This window comes from Mirounga angustirostris, unplaced genomic scaffold (assembly GCF_029215605.1).
Source record: "Mirounga angustirostris isolate CCGP_5_RB_7025 unplaced genomic scaffold, mMirAng1.0.hap1 SCAF_5, whole genome shotgun sequence".
NCBI lineage: Eukaryota > Metazoa > Chordata > Mammalia > Carnivora > Phocidae > Mirounga > Mirounga angustirostris.
The window spans coordinates 61,180,062-61,198,326 of record NW_026991713.1 but is presented as its reverse complement, the minus strand read 5'-3'; the positions used below and the strand labels follow the sequence as shown (position 1 = coordinate 61,198,326).

Genomic DNA, 18,265 nt, shown 5'->3' with positions numbered 1-18,265 from the left:
TGGGGTAGCGCTTCACGGAGCGCGATGTGGATTCACACCCATATTTAATGTGACCTGCACAACGACTCCAAGTTTGTGCTGGCCAGCGGACACAGTGTGACATGCAGGACAGTCTGTCCCCACGCTGACGGGCCCCATGGGCTGTGCTATTTTCTAGTACACACTGGCTTGGGACCCCAAGGGGGATGAAGAGCAAGAGTGACCACTGGCTGAGTGTTCAGTGTGCTAAGTGCTCTGCGCGACTGTCTCAGTTAATTTTCTCCGCACGCTCAGGCAGGTCTGTGATTGGGCGTCTTGATACAGGGCTGAGTGGGGGGTGGTAGGGCTCAAGGAAGGGCAGTTGCCTTGCCCTTGGCTATTCCATCTTGTGTTTTGCTTATCCCACATCCAACCAACTGCCAAGCCCTGCTGACACCTCGTGGTCCTTCCATTTCTTCTCCATCCCCTCCAACACGGTCTTAGCTCAGGCCGTATGATTTCTCATCTTGTTTCACGTGATAGTTTGCCAGCTGGATTTGCTGCCTTTTATCATGTTCTCACAATCTGTTCTTCGCCCTGCTTCTTAATTGATCCAATTGTACATCCAGTCAACTTCCTCCCACCCATCCATCCATCACCGAGTAACCCTACCTGCCTGCCCCTCTAAGACAGATGAAACTCTCTGCTGCTGACAGGATGAGGGGAAACTCCTGGGCCCTGCCCGTGCTCCTTCCTGCCTCCTTCCTCATCACTCCGCAGGGGAGGCCCTGCCCTCCAGCCATACTCAGTCAGCTGGGTGTCCCTCCATACCTTTGCACACACTGTCCCCTGCTTTGGGGCACCTCCAGACTTGGTTCAGGGGCCATTTCCTTTAAAAGGAGTTTGGCATCTTTGCACACGTCTGTCACCACACTGTTCCATAGATGTTGGGTTTCCCACTGTGACCAGTAGGCTGTGAGCCACTGGAGGGCAGGGCCTGGCTTTTGCCCAGCTCGGTGTCACCAGCATCTAGCGCAATGCATGACCCTCCGGCGCTTGATAAGCAATTGCTGAACGAATGGATGAGCAGATGTGCTGGGCCACGGACTCACAGATGGGGCGAGGTGGGGGAGGGAGAGATGGGTATTCAGTGGCCACCTTGCTCCCCCACCCCCTAGTCCCTAGAGCATCAGTTAGTATGGTTATGATACCCTTGCCAGATGCATACAGGTGCTCGGGAAAGGCTTGCGGCCAAAGACGGATGGAGGCAGGGCAGCCTGGGCTGGCTGTGAGCAGCGTTCCCTCTATAGCTGTGTTCTGTTTCCAGGGGTCTCCCTACACGCCCAGCACTGGTGGTTTTCCAGCTGAAGAATCTGACCAGGAACTGCCAACTCTCCTTCAGGAGCTGGGCATAGCAGAAGATTCAAGCCGAGATCCTCCCTTCTGGATTTTTTTTGGACACCCTCATAATGTTGGTGATATCAGTAAGAAAAACCAGTGTCCTTAAGCTGGACCCAAACCAGAAAGACCATGTAGTACACCCCCCCCACTCTCCAGGCCCCATAACAAGAGATCCCCAGTTTTCCTTTGGTGATTCATCTAGCATCCTAGAGGCTAGCTCTACATATGCTAAGCGGGGTAGGGGATCAGAGCATTTATCGGAACCTTGGTCCCTGAGTAACTAATCTGCACCCTCAGCAGTGTTCCATGAGCAGGGAATAACCTTCGGCTGTATTTGAGCCATTCATTGATGTATGGGAAGGGGTGGGGGTACAGTGGGACGGGTCCGCCCTGGGTGGAGGCCATAGGGGTGCCTTTTTTTGGTAGAGAATTTAAAAACAACAATAAAACTGACTAAAAATCGGCTTGTTTTTATGATCACCTAGCAGGAGCAGTTCTAAACAATGTCAGTGATAAAGTCCTCTTCCCTATCAGCTCCCCCAGCCCGCTCGATGCCCCCGTCTACCTAGAGCCATTACATTGTTCTCTTTTCACACCGTTAGCATTCTTTATGATACCAGAATACAGGGATGCAGTTAGTAAGCCTGCAAGTTCTGCCTGCCCAGAACGTAGGCCCTTCCAGGGTAAGAGGTCCCAGGTGCTTGTCTTTGTGCCCTGTGACCCTGGCCACAAGATTAGCGAGATTAGGCCAGACATTTATATTTGAGCCAAAGGTACCCAGGGCCAGTCCGGATATTGGGGAGCAAGGCAGCCTTGATGAGAACCTGCCCAACAGGGGTGCTCTGAATGGGGTGCTGATGAACGAGCCTAACCCAGTTCTCCGTCTTGGGGAATATCCGTGTGAGACCCTTAGAGAAGGCAGCAGGAACCGCTCTGGAGGTGACACCATGCCTGGGTCACCAGAGATGCTGCCCGTCCTGGACAGTGGGGAAGCCTTCTGCCATGAGTTCCTGCAGGCTCTGGAGTGACCCGGTGTGGAGGGGGGTCACATAATTTCAATTCCAAAGGCACTGAAGTAGGTTTGCTTTTATTTTCCCCATGCAACGTTTGGGACCGGAAGCAGCTCAGGCACACACAGGTAAGCAGTAGGGCACAGTGAGGAACAGGCTGGGTCCCACAGGGACCACTGGTGCTCTCCCCTCCCTCTCTGTATCCCCCTGAGCTCACCATACTTGGGGCCCCCTCTCACTCTCTCTGCTCAAACCACACGGGCCTCCTCACTCTGACCCGACCTGTCCCCACCTCAGGCTTGTGCACTGACTCATTCCCTTACCTCCTCAAAACCTTTGCTCCACGTCCCCTTCTCGGGGCAGCCGATGCAGACCACCCTGTTTAAAATTGGACCCCATCTTCCTCCCACTTCTCCTGAGTCCCCCTTCCTTGTTCTATTTCTTCTTCTTAACACACGTATCACCATCAAATATATAATCAACTCATTTCCTAAGTTTATTGTCGATCTCGCCCACTGGAATGGGAGCCCATTCCACCTCTGTGTGTCTTATTTCCTGATGTATCCCAAGCTCATGGAAGGGCACCCTGCACATAGTAAGTACTCAGTAAGTACCTGTTGAATGAAGAAAAAGAAAAAAATAGAGCCCAGCATGAGGCAGGCCCTTCCAGAGCATCGGTTTTGAGTTCCGGTTTCTGTTTTGCTTCTCTTTTTCTGCCTGCCCACCATGGAGGGGCTCTCTCAGCTTCACCCAACTCCCCTTCCTGCCAGTTAGGGTTAGTGTGGGATCTGTGCTTCTCTGGCCACAGGAGCAAAAGGCTGGGGCAAGTTGGCCCTGCAGGGAGTCAGTTGATGGGGTGTCTCCCCAGCCCATCCTGTGACTTGGTTCAGCCTCGGAGCTCTGTCCTCCAGGTGCGGGAACAGGGGCCTCTTCTCAGACTGGTGCTCCTGGGGCGGGTCCTGCTCCCTCTGCATCCATCTTTGTGCTCCCCACATAGAGTGCGATTCTGTCCTCTGTGTCCTCCTGCTGTGAGGTGTGCGTGCGTGCATGAGAGAGAGAGAGAGCGAGCAGAAAGACCCTCCCCATTCTCTCTTGTTCTGTGTGGCTCTTTCTTATGCCCCCTCCCCAAGCCTGTTCCCCCAAGAGGGACTTCTGGAAGACCATTCCTGGTTCTTGTCTTCATAGGCAGAGATTCTCTGTAATGACAGCTCTACTCAGAGGACTGGATTGCTGGAGGCTTAGGCATCATTATAGTCGGGGCTGCAGGCAGTGGTTTTCCCCCCCGGGGCCCATCTCCATCCTGCCCTTCTGGGGTGTGACATCAGGGTGGGAGGCTGAGGGTGAGGCGCCCTGGCCGAGAGCTTGGTTTGGCAGAGGATCTCAGGAACCAGGCAATCTCTCTGGCTTCCAGGCCTGCTCACTGGCTCTCCTGGTACCCCCGCTTCTATTCTCTCTGCCACGTCCTGTCATCTTCTAGGCCCTGCCTCAGGTCTCACCTCCTTTGCAACATTCCACCTGCCATGAGTGGCCCTCCTGGGAAAGCCAAGAACATCCCCTTTACCTGATCAGTCGTCTTTCTCTCTCTTGCCATGGATCTTTCCTGCCCCTGTCTGGTGTCCCCAGGGGACCCAGGTTCTTCAAGGGCAAGCTCTGCCCAGCTCTGTTTCCCTCGGCATCTAGATTAGGGCCTTGTTCCGGTAGGACCTCAGCACTTGCCTGTGAATGAAGGCACCTCCTCGGGGGGACAGCTCCTGGGTCTGGCGCACAGTGGAGGGGTCAATCAGTATTTGTGGCCTAGATGAAGACGCTCTCCAGATACTGACCCTTCCTTCCTGTGCCCAGTCTGTTCAATTCCAGCAATGCTTCCTGCAGACCTAATATGTGTTGGTTGCTGTGAAGGCTACGAAAGTAGATAAGGCATGCTTTCTGCACCAAGGGGTCTGTACCATCCCCAGTGACTCGACTCTGAGACAGAATGTAGGAGACGCAGTAACAGGGGAGGCTGGAAGAGTTCACTCTGCACGTGCTCACCCTGGAAAGATGAGCCAGGCATCCTTGCGGCCTCACGGAGGGAAACGTGTAATCTGCCTGGGAGGTTGGGCCTGTCGACCTTATGGGACATGGGACCCTTGGCATCTCAGGGATGGGCCGGCCCAAGCCCCCACTTGCCCGTGTGGGATAATGATGGCAGGTGGACTCACAGGGTGGGAGGTGAATTAGGGGCTGAAGAGCCTTGTCTAGGCCTGTGGGACCGAAAAGGCACCAGGGGACAGGTTTATTGTGACGCGGGGTCTCTTCCACATGCTTATTAAAGGAGACAAGTTTCAGCTTTGCTTCTCGGTCTGCCTAGTGGGAGATTCCCACGCTCATAAATGGCATTAATAACTTTCCCCTGCCTTTTATGTTGTTGGGAGGCCTGTCATCTGCCCCATAAAAGGCAGGGGCACTTACAGGTCTCCAGCTTGAGACCTGCACGCTTCGGGCCTCTCCACCTTGCCCGCGCTGCCCTGCACGGCCAAGACATGGCGAGCCGTTCCTACCGCTTCGGCTCCGGCGTCAGGGTCAGGAACTTCAGCTCCTGCTCTGCGGTCCTGCCCAAGCCCTCAGCCCGCAGCTGCGCTGGTGCCCTGAGCTCCCGCAGGGGCACTCCTGGGGGGCCTGGCTACAGGCGCCTTGGGGGCTTCGGCAGCCAAAGCCTGTATGCCGTGGGGTCCCCACGCACGGCGGTGAGCTGTGGATGGCCCCTGCGCAGCGGGGGCAGCTTCGGCTACCGGGTAGGGGGCCTCTGCGGGCCCAGCCCGCCCTGCATCACCAGTGTGTCGGTCAACGAGAGCCTCCTCACGCCCCTCAACCTGGAGATCGACCCCAATGCGCAGTGCGTGAAGCACGAGGAGAAGGAGCAGATCAAGTGCCTGAACAATAAGTTCGCTGCCTTCATCGACAAGGTGGGTCTGCGGGCTGCTCCCTGGGGCTGTGGCACAGGAACGGGCAAGGGACTTGGAAACCAGTGACGAGCTGGGTTCACGTTCTCTGAGTCCCAGGTCTGCTACTCATCAGCACGTGGCCTTGAGAACATGACTGAATTGGGCTCTTGGTTTTCAGGTGTTACCAGCAGAATCAAATGCAATCAGTAATGGGTGTGAAGCCACCAGACAGAACAGGGCGTTGATTGCTGCTTCTTCCCTGCCCAGCAAGAGCTGAGAGCGTGTCCATGGCCCCATCTTCTGGATCTCAGCCACCACACAGTGGCAGGGACAGGGGAATGGGCATGTCTGCTAGGCTGGTGTCTGACCCCACTCCTAGAGGAGATGCCACCATCCCCAGGGTGGAGAGGGGAACCAGGATGAGGAGGGGCCAGAAGCTCCTCTCCTGCTCCTTCCGCTGGGGACAGAGTGTGAGTTCCCGGGACTTCCGCTGGGGGCGCCCTCCCCACCCAATACTGACACAGATTAAAGACAGTGACTCGAGAAACTCCAGGGGAAAGCCCAAGAGGGGCTGTTGAATTGTACTTTGCTGATGTTGCAGTCTCTGAGCCCACCTTCTGGTTGGACGCAGAGCTCTGGTTTTCTCTGACTCAGTGGTGCCCCCTGAGAGCCTCTCTGAGGGAGGACAGCCACTGAAGTCCAGGGGAGGAAAGGCTCATCTCCAGGGCAGAATGGTGTGCATATCTACACCCAGGGACTTTGGATGCACACAGGGTGACGGTGCATGGGAGCTTTGCTCTCAGACAAATGCCACCATCAGGAATAAGCATCTCTGCAAGAGCGATGGTGCCATACATCTATTCTTAACATGCTGCTGGCTCTTCCCTGCCATCAGCACATCGTGCAAGCTGTTAATTTCACAAGGACATGCACCAAGTGTGTGTGTGGGGTGTGTTTGAAATCCAGCCCATGCTCTGTTCACCCGGCTGTGCGCCCCAGCAGGAGCTTGCGTCTGCCTGGAGTGGTCCCTTTGTCTAATTTGCTCGAAAGCACAGTGAGGGCCCTGAGCGTGCAAGGACCTTTGCACGCAGCCTTCTGGGCAGCACCCAGCTATGCAGCCTCTGTTGTGAGCAGTCGGTTCCGGTCTGAGGAGAAAGACTCAGACTGCCGCCCCAGGCTGGCTTTCTCTCCCCTGAGGTGGCCGGCAGCACCCTCACCTCCTCGGAATCACACTCTGGGTGTGCAAAGTGTATTGGCCAGATGGGTTTAAGCCGGCCTAGTGGGCAAGCCCAAGAGTGGGCCTGCATGGGGCCACCCAGGGCAGATGCCTTTGGTTAATTAGGGTTTGGTTTCTTTTCCCACAATGGTGGGCAATTGAGGGCTGCTTTCTACCAGGCTTGTGCTCCCAGAAGGTTAGGGCTTGGGAGGAGATCACCTAGTGCAGGGCTCACAAGGGCATGGGGCCTGGCAGGACCCGAATGAAGCCAAGCTGAGACGCATGCCTGCTGGAGGGGCAGCTGCTGTGATTCACCACCAGACCCAGGCCCGGCACTGCCTGAGCCTCTGGTTTGTCAAGGTCACGGAGATCCAGATTCTTGCCTGAAATTACTCAATTACTAAATGTTGGCAATGAATTTGATTTCTGTAAAACAGTTTGCTGGCCAAATAAAACCTGCCCGCTGGGTAGAAAGAGCCTGGGGCCTGCCCATGTACACTTGCTGAGATTCTGCTGCTGGATCAGTTTATCGTGAGGCTCAGAGAGAAGGAGGCACTGGGGCCTGGTTAGTGGCAGGGTCAGGCAGTGGGAGGTCTCCTAACTCCCGGTTCAGGGCCCCCGAGCTGGGCTCTCATGCCCCAGGATCAGAGGGAGGGAGAGCATGGTGGGTGCATTTTTAAATCACTGCCATAAAAATGCCCAAAGCTGAGTGGCTTAAAACAACACAAATTTATTATCTCATGAGGCCAACATCAAGGTGTCCGCCCTAGGGGAGGCCTGTTTTCAGGGACATGCAGGCTTTTGGCAGAATTGAGTTCCGTGGGATTGTAGGACTGAGGTCCCTCTTCCCTTGCTGGCTTGCTGCCGGAGCTTGTTCTCAGTTTCTAGAGGCTACTGGCATTCCTAGACTCAGGCCCTTTCTCCCTCCACCTCCAAAGCCGGTGATCGTGGTAGAGACCATGTCAGGTTCTGAGTTTCTCCTCTACCTCCTCCTTCTGTGCCCCTCTCCGCTCTTCTGCCTTCCTCATCCACTTTCAAGGGCCCATTTGATCCCTTGGGGCCATCTGGATAATTCCAGATCTCCTGGTCTTCAGCACCATGAGCTAAATTCCACCTGCAGGGTCCCTTTTGCCATGTAACGTAACCTATTCCCAGGTTCCAAGGATTAGGATGTGACCATCTTTGGGGGGCCACTTTTGCACCCCCCCATGGCCTGGGGTGTTTTTGTAGGATAGATGTTATTTCATTCCTGCAGAATAAACACATCACAAATAGTGTGCTCTACGGGAAGGTGGGGATAGGGTGAGGGAACACGACTGGGGGAACATTTGTGACCTGCACTTTCAGGCTTTGCCAAATGATTTGGCCTTTGGGGGGAGGTCAAGCTGCTGCAGGCCAGGGGCCCTCCCCAAGGGCAGAGAAGGCTCTGGGATCCTGTGCACCTCTCTGGGCTCCTCCTGAGTCTTTTTCCTCCCCTCTGGGCGGCAGGTGCGCTTCCTGGAACAGCAGAACAAGCTGTTGGAGACCAAGTGGCAGTTCTACCAGAACTGCAAGTGCTGCGAGAGCAACCTGGAGCCCCTATTCCAAGGCTACCTTGAGACGCTGAGGTGGGAGGCCAAGTGCGTGGAGGCCGACAGCGGGAGGCTGGCCTCGGAGCTCAACCACGTGCAGGAGGTGCTGGAGGGCTACAAGAAGAAGTGAGTGCGGCCTGGCCAGGGGGTAGTTATGGGTGTGGGGCAGGTCTTGGCTGGGTCCATCCAACTCTCCAGGAGGCAGAGATCACTGAAGGTCAGGGTCATTCCAGGCTACTGCTCAGGTAGTTCTGTTTTCTCAGCCTGCTCCATCTGGTCTCGGCTCCCAGCTCTTGTGCGCCGCATCCTGGGGAGATCGAGAGAGAGGAATGATGAAACAGGAGGGTAGAGATCACTGGGCTGGAGGGAAGAACTTGGGAGCAGTCAGCGCTAGGATGGGCGGAAAGGAAAGGTCCCTGGGGAGATATCTCGAAGGTGATCCGGCTGATGCCATTCAAGGTATCTGATGAGTTCGGATAATTCTTTTATTTACTCTGTAGATAAATCGCCAGGCTCTTGTTCTGCAAGGTACTGCAATTCAAAGGCCCATGTAAATCTTTGGTTTTAACCTGACTTGTTTGGTTTGGCCATTACCTAGTTTAAACTCACCAGGTCACTGCTAATTTGCTCCTCTTTACCTGGTAGATATGGACAGAGAGAAGGGCGATTCTGACATAATCAGTCCTGGTAATACTAACTGGAAATAACTGGAGTTCTGATCTTGGAAGATCAGGTTTTCCCATCCAGATGGGCCCAGCGATGGGCTTACGCTTTCCTTGAGGGGATGCAAATGCCGACACAATTCTGTTTGCAGGTGGCAAGGTCTGTCTCCCAGTGTAGGAGGTGTGAGGGCCAGTAATTACACAGCTCAGGGTTTATAGCAGCCCAAATTACTCTGTCATTAAAAAGTTGTGGGAAGTGTGCTGTGAGAACTCTGGTTCTCCCGCTGGATGGGCAGGGCCGCTGCAGGAATGACCTCATGCGCGGGAGTAAGAAAATGTGCAGGGTTGTTGAGGAGGGGGGTGGAAATGTTCCCCAGCAGTCTGGGCACAGTGGGTGCTTCCAGGATGTCAAGTCTTTGGATGTTGGGGGAGGGGAAGAGAACGTCACGGGGATGGCTTCATGGAGCTTTATGTTTTGTACAATTTTCGGGTTGAAAGACACCCCCCGCTCCGTGGAGTGTCTGTCTTTCATTCATCCCACAAATATGTCCAGAGAAACTTCCTGCACACCAGGCAATTTAACCCAAGATGCAGAGAGATTCAATGACTTGCCTGAGTTTTGCAGCAACTTTAGTTCAAGCTTAGATCAGAAACCAGGGACTTGATCTCCATGACCAGTGTCCTTTTGGTGGGTTCTTTGGGACTGAAAAATAGAAGTCCAAAGAGGCCAAGCCTCTTCTCCCAAGGCACGCAGCAAGTGAAGGATAGAACCAAATTGTGTAGAAAACCTAGGGCTCTCTGGCCGGTCCAAAGCCCCCTTCTCAAGGGCCTCTCCACCTGTGTGTCTCTCCTCAGGTATGAAGAGGAGGTGGCCCTCAGGACCACAGCTGAGAATGAGTTTGTGGTGCTGAAGAAGGTGAGTGACTCTTCCCACATGGGAGGAATGAAATCTTGGATGCTGGGGGCCTCTGAGACTCGCCAAGATGTGTCAGTCTAGTCGTGGTGGCCAGGCACTCGAGTCCACTGACAGATGGAGGCCAGTTAGTCAGCAATGTCCCTATGAGAGTGACATTGATTTACAAGTGGCCACGGGAGTTAAGCAGGGAGTCTACAGAGAGCCAGACAGCAGCACCATGAGGTCTCACGCCTGAGAGTCAGCTACTTGGGTGGTGCCTGACCTGTGTGCCAAGGACGACCTGCTGGGGCGTGCGCTCATGGCTCTGTGGCCACCACATGGTCACGCTCCATGGGCCAGTCTGGCTCAGGGGTAGCAGTCTGCCATTTCAGGCTGTGATTTTAGGCCACCCACTTCAGAAAGATCTCCAATTCTGGAGGAATCAGAAGAAAGTCTGTAAGGGGTCAGACTTCTCTTCACTCCCTATTCCTAGGTGGTCCCACGGATGTTTCTGTCATAGAGAAGAGTGGGCCAGAACATGGCCTTGGGGCCCCCTATAGAGTGCAGAGGTCCAGGGGCACAGAGTGACCCTGTTATCCTTTCCTCGTGTGTGTTCACCAGGACATAGACTGTGCCTACCTGCGCAAGGCTGACTTGGAGGCGAATGTGGAGGCGCTGAGGGAGGAGATGGGTTTCCTGCAGGCCCTCTACGAGGAGGTGAGTTTCTTCCCATCTCCAGAAGAGCAAGTGAGGGAGGAGAGGGTGGAGGCTTTTTGGGTTGTGGCTTGTCTTGGGCCCTTGGCTCTAGAGAGGGTTGTCCATCCCTAACTCTTCTAGGGCCTAAACACCTCTCCTTCTGTGACCAGAGGAGATTTTCTCTTGCTCAGGCCTCCTTGCAAAATGGAAATGGGTGATGTCCTTCCTTTAAAATGATTTGAAAGACTAGGATTCATTGCCTGTCTACACAGGACAACATGAAGTGGAGATTTGAGAATATAGGTATGGATATATAGAGATAATAATATCTTATTAATTCCGGTAGTGTGAAAACTTAATTAGAAAAGCCAGGAATCTGAATCTGTACATTATCTGGTTGATTACATTTATACAGATAGCTAGAGCTGATCTGGATTGTTGGGGCCCCAGGTGGAGTGATCCCCTTTGTCTCTATCCCTAGAAATCTGCCTCTGTTGATCCAGGCTTTAATGGAATTCCACCTTACTCACTGCCTTGAGGCCATGGTCCAAATTCCAGCCCTTTTCTCTTAAAATTCCCCTCTGAAATTTTGCAGTTTATTTCCTGAAGCTACAGGTGGGGACTGTTTTTTACCTATAGCAATGGGAATCAGAGAGGGATTTGGAGCTGAGGGCACTGGTTGCTGTCTCCTACAGGAAATCTACCTTCTTCAGTCACAAATCTTGGACACCTCGGTGGTGGTCAAGATGGACAATAGCCGGGAACTCAACATGGACTCGGTTGTGGCAGAGATCAAGGCTCAGTATGACGATGTTGCCAGCCGCAGCCGGGCCGAGGCTGAATCCTGGTACCAAACCAAGGTGAACTGGAGGGCCGGGCTGCCCATTGGGCAGGGAGCATAGCCGGAACCCGGAGCTTCCCTGGGACAGGTGCCCATGCACTGAGAGGGGCTACCGCATAGGCCCAAGCAGAGCAGGTGTAGGAAGTGGGACCGTGGCTGAAGAACAGTGGGCTGACTCTCCAGTGACAACCCAGCACCCCCTCCAACAATGTCACAACCACTGGCTGTTTCTCAATGTTGGTCCCCCAACCCACAGTGCGAGGAGATGAAAGCCACAGTGAGCCAGCAGGGTGAGGACCTCCGCAGAACCAAGGATGAGCTCAACGGGCTGAACCGCCTGATCCAGAGGCTGACGGCGGAAATGGAGAATGCCAAGCAGCAGGTCAGGGGGCGCTGAGACCTCAGCCGGTGTACCTGCTGCTTCTGATCTGCTCCCTGCTCTCCTCCTACCTGGACGGGCAGCTGCTATCTTTGGAGAGGCTTAGATTTTAACCACCTGCACCTGAAGTTTGCACAAAACATTTTAGGGGGAGGATAGGTCTGTCTACCTTCTCTGAATTCTGCTGTTATTTCCCTTCCTATCCCTTCACTGCTTCTCTCCTTCTAACGTACCTTAGATAACGTGGTCTAGGGCAGGTTATGTCCTGCTGTCTCTCTCCCCGCCTCTCTGGTTGGACTTGAGGTGCACAGACCTGAACTGATCCCATGCCACTCTATTCAAAGTGCACACGACCACCGTCTGCGCATCTCTGCAATTCAGCGTGTTCTTTCCTTCATCTTTATTCCGTTCTCCTCCATCCCCAGACTCATTCTCATGCAGCTAATATACGTCCCTCTGCCATACATATATTTACATACACACATACATACATATGTATCCTTTAAAATAAATTTATATAAACTTCTTGGTGTTTTAAATTTACATAATGACATTACGCCATAACTCTCATCTGATTCTTCCCATAGCCAGTTCAAAGTCTTTGAAATCCATGCAGGTTGCTCTAAATGATCTGTTTCATCTTTTCTATGCTATTGAATGCATTACTATTCATAAGCCAGAGTTTCCTGTCCATTCCCCTATGGATGGCTACTCCGTTTGCCTCCAAGTCTTTGCTACTACAACCAGTTGTATCATGAACATTTTTTATATATTTTTACACACGTATACGTGTTTCCATGTACATCTACATGAGAGATGTCTTGAAGGTATAAAGCAAGAAGTGGCAATGTTGAGTTGTAGGATATTCACTGAATTACTTCCCGTAAGAACCCTCAGAACTCTGTGCCGGCACACAATCCCACCGTAGACAGGTGGGGGCTTCTGCTTAAACTCACTATTATCAGACTCCGATACGTGTGGCTTTAGTAGGTGTGAACTAGCAACAAGTTGTTTTTTAAATTTTCATTTCTCTGGTTAACTAGTGATGTCGAATGTCTCCTCATAGGCTTACTTACTCATCTGCATTTCCCATTCTAAGCACTGCCTATTCCTATCTGCCCATTTTTGTATTGTGATTCCTGTCTTTTTTCTCGACTATTTGCAGCAGTTCTTTGTCCATTCTGTCTAGATCGTAATCCTTTGTCAGTTCTGCATGTTGTAGTTCATCTCCTCTCAGGCTGCCACTGGTCTGTTTGCTTTCCTGAACAGAAATCTTTAACCTGGGTGTGGCCACACCCATCAGCTCTTCCCTTAATGGTTTATACTTATGAAGGTTTGAGGTCATAGAGGTATCCTTTTGCATTCTTGTCTTCAACTAGTTTTATAGTTTTACCTTTCACATTTAGGTCTTTAACCTGTCTAAACTTTATTTTTTGTATATACAAAGAGTAAGGTTTAAGCTAATTTGTTTCTACAGATAGTAAGAAAATACATCATGTAATCCATTCCTTATCCACTGGTTTGTGATATGACCTCTGTCCTAATCCTGAGTTCTCACATACCTGTGGCTCAATTTCTATCCTCTCCCTTCTGTGTCGTGGTTCTCAAACACTGTGTAAGATGTATCGCAATTAATTCATTGCTATTCATAGCTGAGGTGATAAAATATGGGAATGGTCCTGGAAGTGAAATTAGAGAAGATTGGAAGTTATCCTCGCTTGCATGCTAATACGCTTTTAAAAATATTTATTTCATTGTGGTAAGAACTGTTAATATGAGATCTACCCTCATAATGCATTTTTTAAGGGTACAATACATGATTGTTGACAGTGTGGTACAGTGGGTCTCTAGAGCTTATTCATCTTACTTAACTGAGACTTTATGACCATTGATTAGTAACTCTGTATTTTCCCTCCTTCCGCCCCTGGCAGCCAGTGTCCCACTGTTTGATTCTATAAATTTGACTCTTTTATTTTAATTTAAAATTTTTTTTAATTTGACTATTTTAGGTATTTCATATAAGTGGACTCAGGTAGCTTGTCTTTCTGTATCTGGCTTATTACACTTAGCATAATGTATTCAAGATTCATCCATGTTGTGGTATATTGCAGAATTTCCTTTTTTTTTTTTAAAGTCTGAATAGCATTCCATTGTATGTTTATACCACGTTTTCTTTATCTGTTCATCTGTAGATAGACACTTAGGTTGTTTCCATGTCTTGGCTGTGGTGAATAGTGCTGCAATGAACATGGGAGTGTTAATATCTCTTTGAGATCCTGATTTTAATTTTTTTGGATAAATACTCAGAAGTGGGATTGCCAGATCATAGGGTAGTTCTATTTTTAATTTTTTGAGGACCCTCCACACTGTTTTCCATAGTAGCTGCACCATTTTGTATTCCCACCAACAGTTTGCAAGCAGTTCAATTTTCTACATCCTCGCTAACACTTAGCTTGTTTTTTTTTGATAATAGCCAACCAGGCAGGTGTGAGGTGATTCTCATTGTGGTGTTGATTTTCATTTCCTTGGAGATGAGTGATGCTGAGTATCTTCGCATGTACCTGTGGGCCATTTATATGTCTTCTTCGGAGAAATGTCTCTTTAAGTTCTTAGCCCATTTTGAAAATCAGATTATTAAGGGTTTTGTTTTTGCTATTGAGTTGTAGGAGTTCCTTCTGCTTTAAGTGGGGCAGAAGGGAGGAGCTACAGTTAGTATGTTGGGTGTTTACATAGGGAATCCTTCCAGTATGCTGATCTCAGTGGGTCAGAGAATGGAACCCCTTATAGTGGCCTATGAAAACCTGGGCTTGTCACTAATTACTGGTAGCTTAGGGCAAGTCACAGCTTCTCTGAGTCTCATTTTCTTCATCTGCATAATGGGAATAACCATGCCTGTTCTCACAAGCTCAGAGAGTAACCGGAGGCGAATAAGGTAGCATCTGTGAAAGTGCCTTGTAAACTAACAACAGTAAACAAACGTAAGATAATATCACTACTTATTACCAGCCCTGTCCCAGTGCTAACATTCCCTTCCTCTAACGGCTCACCAGGCACTTGGGTTTTACAATAAAGTGGTACAAAAATGGAGGAAGAAAGCTCCAAAGGGCCATTATATCCCTGCTTAGTTTATTTGCAAGTTGACCATTTTGAATGGGGTTGACCGAGGCCATGGGGGACCCACCAGCGTTCCCACAGCCTGCACCCCCCTCAAACTCCTTTCTTCCTCTCTTCCCTGACAGCGCTACAAGCTGGAGGGTGCTGTGGCAGAGGCGGAACAGCAGGGCAAGGCGGCCCTCAGTGATGCCAAGTGCAAGCTGGCGGGGCTGGAGGAGGCCCTGCAGAAGGCCAAGCAGGACATGGCCTGCCTGCTCAAGGAGTACCAGGAGGTGATGAACTCCAAGCTGGGCCTGGATGTGGAGATCGCCACTTACCGCAGGCTGCTGGAGGGCGAGGAGAGCCGGTGAGGACGGGGCTCAGGGTCATTTCACATCCCCACTCAGGGCTTGAAGACTGCCTCGCTCGACTATAATCCTCCAGGCAGAGAGCATTCAAACCAGGAAGGACTCCAGAAAGACTCTAGAAATCATGGAGTCCAACCATTTCCCCATTTTCAGACAGGGAAACTGAGGCCTAGAGAGGGGAAGGAACTTGTTCAAGGTCACAGCTAGGTAGTGGCTATGCTTACATTACACCAATCTCCTGGTTAGGGTTCCAGTGATCCTTGCCCTCCTACACTGCCCCTCTGGCGGCACCTCAAGCTTGTTCCAAGACAACTGCTTTACCCTGTTGGCTGAAAGGATGTTTCTGCAATCACATCTCAATGGGTTGCAAAAGCTGGAATCATTCAGAAGATTTGTTAAAGGCCATTTGATTTGGAGTGCACAGTCAAGGAGCCCCGTAGTTCCATGTTCAGGACCAGCAAATGGAGATGAGCAGCTCAGCGTCCTTGCTTAGCAGGGAAAGACAGGGCTGGACATAAATCCATCCTCCAGGTGACCAGGGTTAGTGTCCCAGGGAGGCTGTTGGGGGCTTCTCAGAGGAGGAGGTAGAAGAGCTGAGGGGGTGGGAAAGGGACAGGAGACATCAGGCTGTGCTGACAGTTTGAGCCAAGAACCGGGGCAGTGAAGTCAGCAAGGGAAGGAGCAATGTGGATTTATACCTGGGGTAGTGGCGGGGCCCCTAGCCTAGAGGTGGCCGCATCATTACTGCCTCCTAGCTGGGTTCCGTCACGGAGGAGCAGGCCAGACTGGGGGGAGTAGAATATAAAGGTTAAGATCACAGGCTGGGAGCCAAACCACCTGGGCTCAAATCCCAGCTCTACCACTTCCAACTCTGAAGCCTTATGCCTCAGCCTCCTAATCTGTAAAACAGGTAATCATAAAACCCACCACTTTAAGCTATTGCAAGGATTAAGTGAGTTAATGTGCATAGTAAGCACAAGTAGGAGCAGGTTACAATCAGAGTAAGAATCTGTCTATCCAGGGTGGCCAGGCAGGGCTGTACTGTGGAGAGGCTCCTTATTAACCAGGTTAGCTTTAGAAATCTGACGTTTGTGGCACCCACGGCAGCCGGCCATGCTGCTGGATTTGTGCTGTGCTTGACCAAAGCAGGTAAACTTTTCTGTCCATGTCCTCAGGCCACCAGAGTCTACCTCCTCCTTTGTACACTTAGCCTCAACCTGCTCATCTACATTCAGTGAGGCACTGGGCATTTGCGCCGTGAAACTTACTTTCATTGTAATCATCATCATCATTAGCGTATTAATAACTCCACCATATAATGAATGAGGCACTGTCTCCAACACATGAGATTTTATTTCATTTTTTAAAGATTTAATTTATTTATTTGACAGAGACAGCGAGAGAGGGAACACAAGCAGGGGGAGTGGGAGAGGGAGAAGCAGGCTTCCCGCGGAGCAGGGAGCCCGATGCGGGGCTTGATCCCAGGACCCCGGGATCATGACCTGAGCAGAAGGCACACATTTAACGACTGAGCCACCCAGGCACCCCAACACATGAGATTTTAAAAGATGGTTTAGTGTATGGCATCTTGCATATTGTGACCATTGACCTTCTAACAGATCTTCCCTTCTTGGCACTTAGTAAGTTCAATTGGATTACGCTAGTAATTCTCATTGCAGAAAATAAGAAAATTAAAGCAGCCATCATCACTCAACTTGGAGACAGCTGCTGCTAGCATTGTGACTCCACAGGCAGCATGATGGCTAGAATCTTCTGGAAGGGCACAGTTCCAAGGCTGTGGTAGAGTCAGATTCACGTGGCAGGAAAGTGAGCCCAAAGCATAGATCCTCACGGAAAAGCTGTAGCGCATAGAGGTGCTCTGTATCAGGCAGAAGGAATCAGACTAGAGCTTTCCTGGAGGGTAAGGTTTGAAGCTGGGGGTTAACAAAGAGGGAGACATAGAACTGAAAGTTCAGGTGGGTGTGAGGGAGGAGGGGGCCCACGGCAGTGATATAAATATCCCACCATCAACGAAATGTTCTAATGTTAATAGCAAACACAGTGCATTTACTGTGTGCCAGGCTCTATTTGTAGGCACTTGGCAACGTAGAGCTTACCACAATCCTGGAAGGTGGGTATGATCATCCCCGTTTCAGAAATGAGGAGACTGAGGCACGGAAGGCCTAGGTGACTTGTCCAAGGTCACCCAGCTAGTAAGTGGCTCAGCCAGATTTGTGCCCAGGAGGCTTGGCTCCAGAGTCCAGACTCTTAACCACCATACCCTCCTGCCTCCCTCTGCATTATCAAGTCATGTGGATATCTGGGGTAGCATGTAAACTCATGGGATAAAAATGGATCGATTAGAATGAGAGGCAAGCATTTTCCTACCTAGAGGTGCCCAGTTAGGCAGTGGCTGATCCCATCCTCTACTGGGCTGTGCTGGAATTTCCAGCCAGGGGACAAGGAGGATAACCCCCACTGTAACCCATGTCCACCTTTCAGTACACCAACCTTCCATGGCCGAGAAGCAAACAAGGCACAAAGTGGCCCTTTGGGTCCTGCAATCTTAACATTCCCCTGTCCTTTTGGGATCCCTGGGAGCAGGAGCAATGCTGATGCTCTCTGTAGTGGGTAGGCAGCATGCCGCCAGCCCCTCAGCTCTGCTCCCCTCACTCAGGATGGAGCAGAATAGGCCCGATCGAGCAGGAGCAGAGGAACTCCGTTCTGAATGTTTGCTCTCTCTCTCTCCCCTGCAGCTTGTGTGAAGGTGTGTGCTCCGTCAATATCTGTAAGTTGGGTGTATATCATGGGCATCGTTCTTTTGAGTGTTAATACTGGGTTGCATCTAATGGGTGACTCTGTCTGTGGGCACTGTGTGGGGGATAAAGGGGCTGAGGTCTCTGGGATCTGCACAAATGGGTGGTCCAAAATATTTGGCCCCTACGCAGGTCCACCTGGAACATGTGTGAAACCTAAGCTAGTGATGGTGGCAAGTTCTGCCCCCCTAATTGGTTCTGCAAAAATAGCCCAAGTCTTTCAGTTACACAAAGAATACTCCTCAAATGGCACAATGTTTTGATAAGAAACATGAGATGTTTATTCTGATCATTTGGGCCACTGCAGGCAACTCTTAAATCTTTATCCTTAATAATCCAACATGTACGCAGTCCCTAGGCTAAGTGTCTATCCGTTCTTCTCATCCTTGCAGCAACCGTATTTCTAGATGATTCCTCCACTGTGACCATCAGTTT

At 51.1% G+C, this 18,265-nt stretch overlaps 1 protein-coding gene across 1 annotated transcript; it reads left to right on the top strand.

The window, feature by feature from the left end:
- Window positions 1-4,825: 4,825 nt before the first annotated feature.
- LOC123838937 (keratin, type II cuticular Hb5-like) lies at window positions 4,826-15,017 on the top strand. The gene is made up of 7 exons (XM_045868187.3): window positions 4,826-5,314; window positions 7,998-8,206; window positions 9,598-9,658; window positions 10,259-10,354; window positions 11,029-11,193; window positions 11,431-11,556; window positions 14,793-15,017. Exons 1-7 carry the CDS (start codon window positions 4,892-4,894, stop codon window positions 15,015-15,017), a joined length of 1,305 nt encoding a protein of 434 aa, XP_045724143.2. The 5' UTR covers window positions 4,826-4,891.
- Window positions 15,018-18,265: the final 3,248 nt, after the last annotated feature.

Excerpts from the sequence above, each read along its gene's own strand:
- LOC123838937 (XM_045868187.3), top strand. The coding sequence starts at position 4,892 with ATGGCGAGCCGTTCCTACCGCTTCGGCTCCGGCGTCAGGGTCAGGAAC. Across the intron at positions 5,315-7,997 it reads TCGCTGCCTTCATCGACAAG|GTGCGCTTCCTGGAACAGCA; the intron begins GTGGGTCTGCGG and ends TCTGGGCGGCAG. Across the intron at positions 11,194-11,430 it reads AATCCTGGTACCAAACCAAG|TGCGAGGAGATGAAAGCCAC; the intron begins GTGAACTGGAGG and ends CCCAACCCACAG.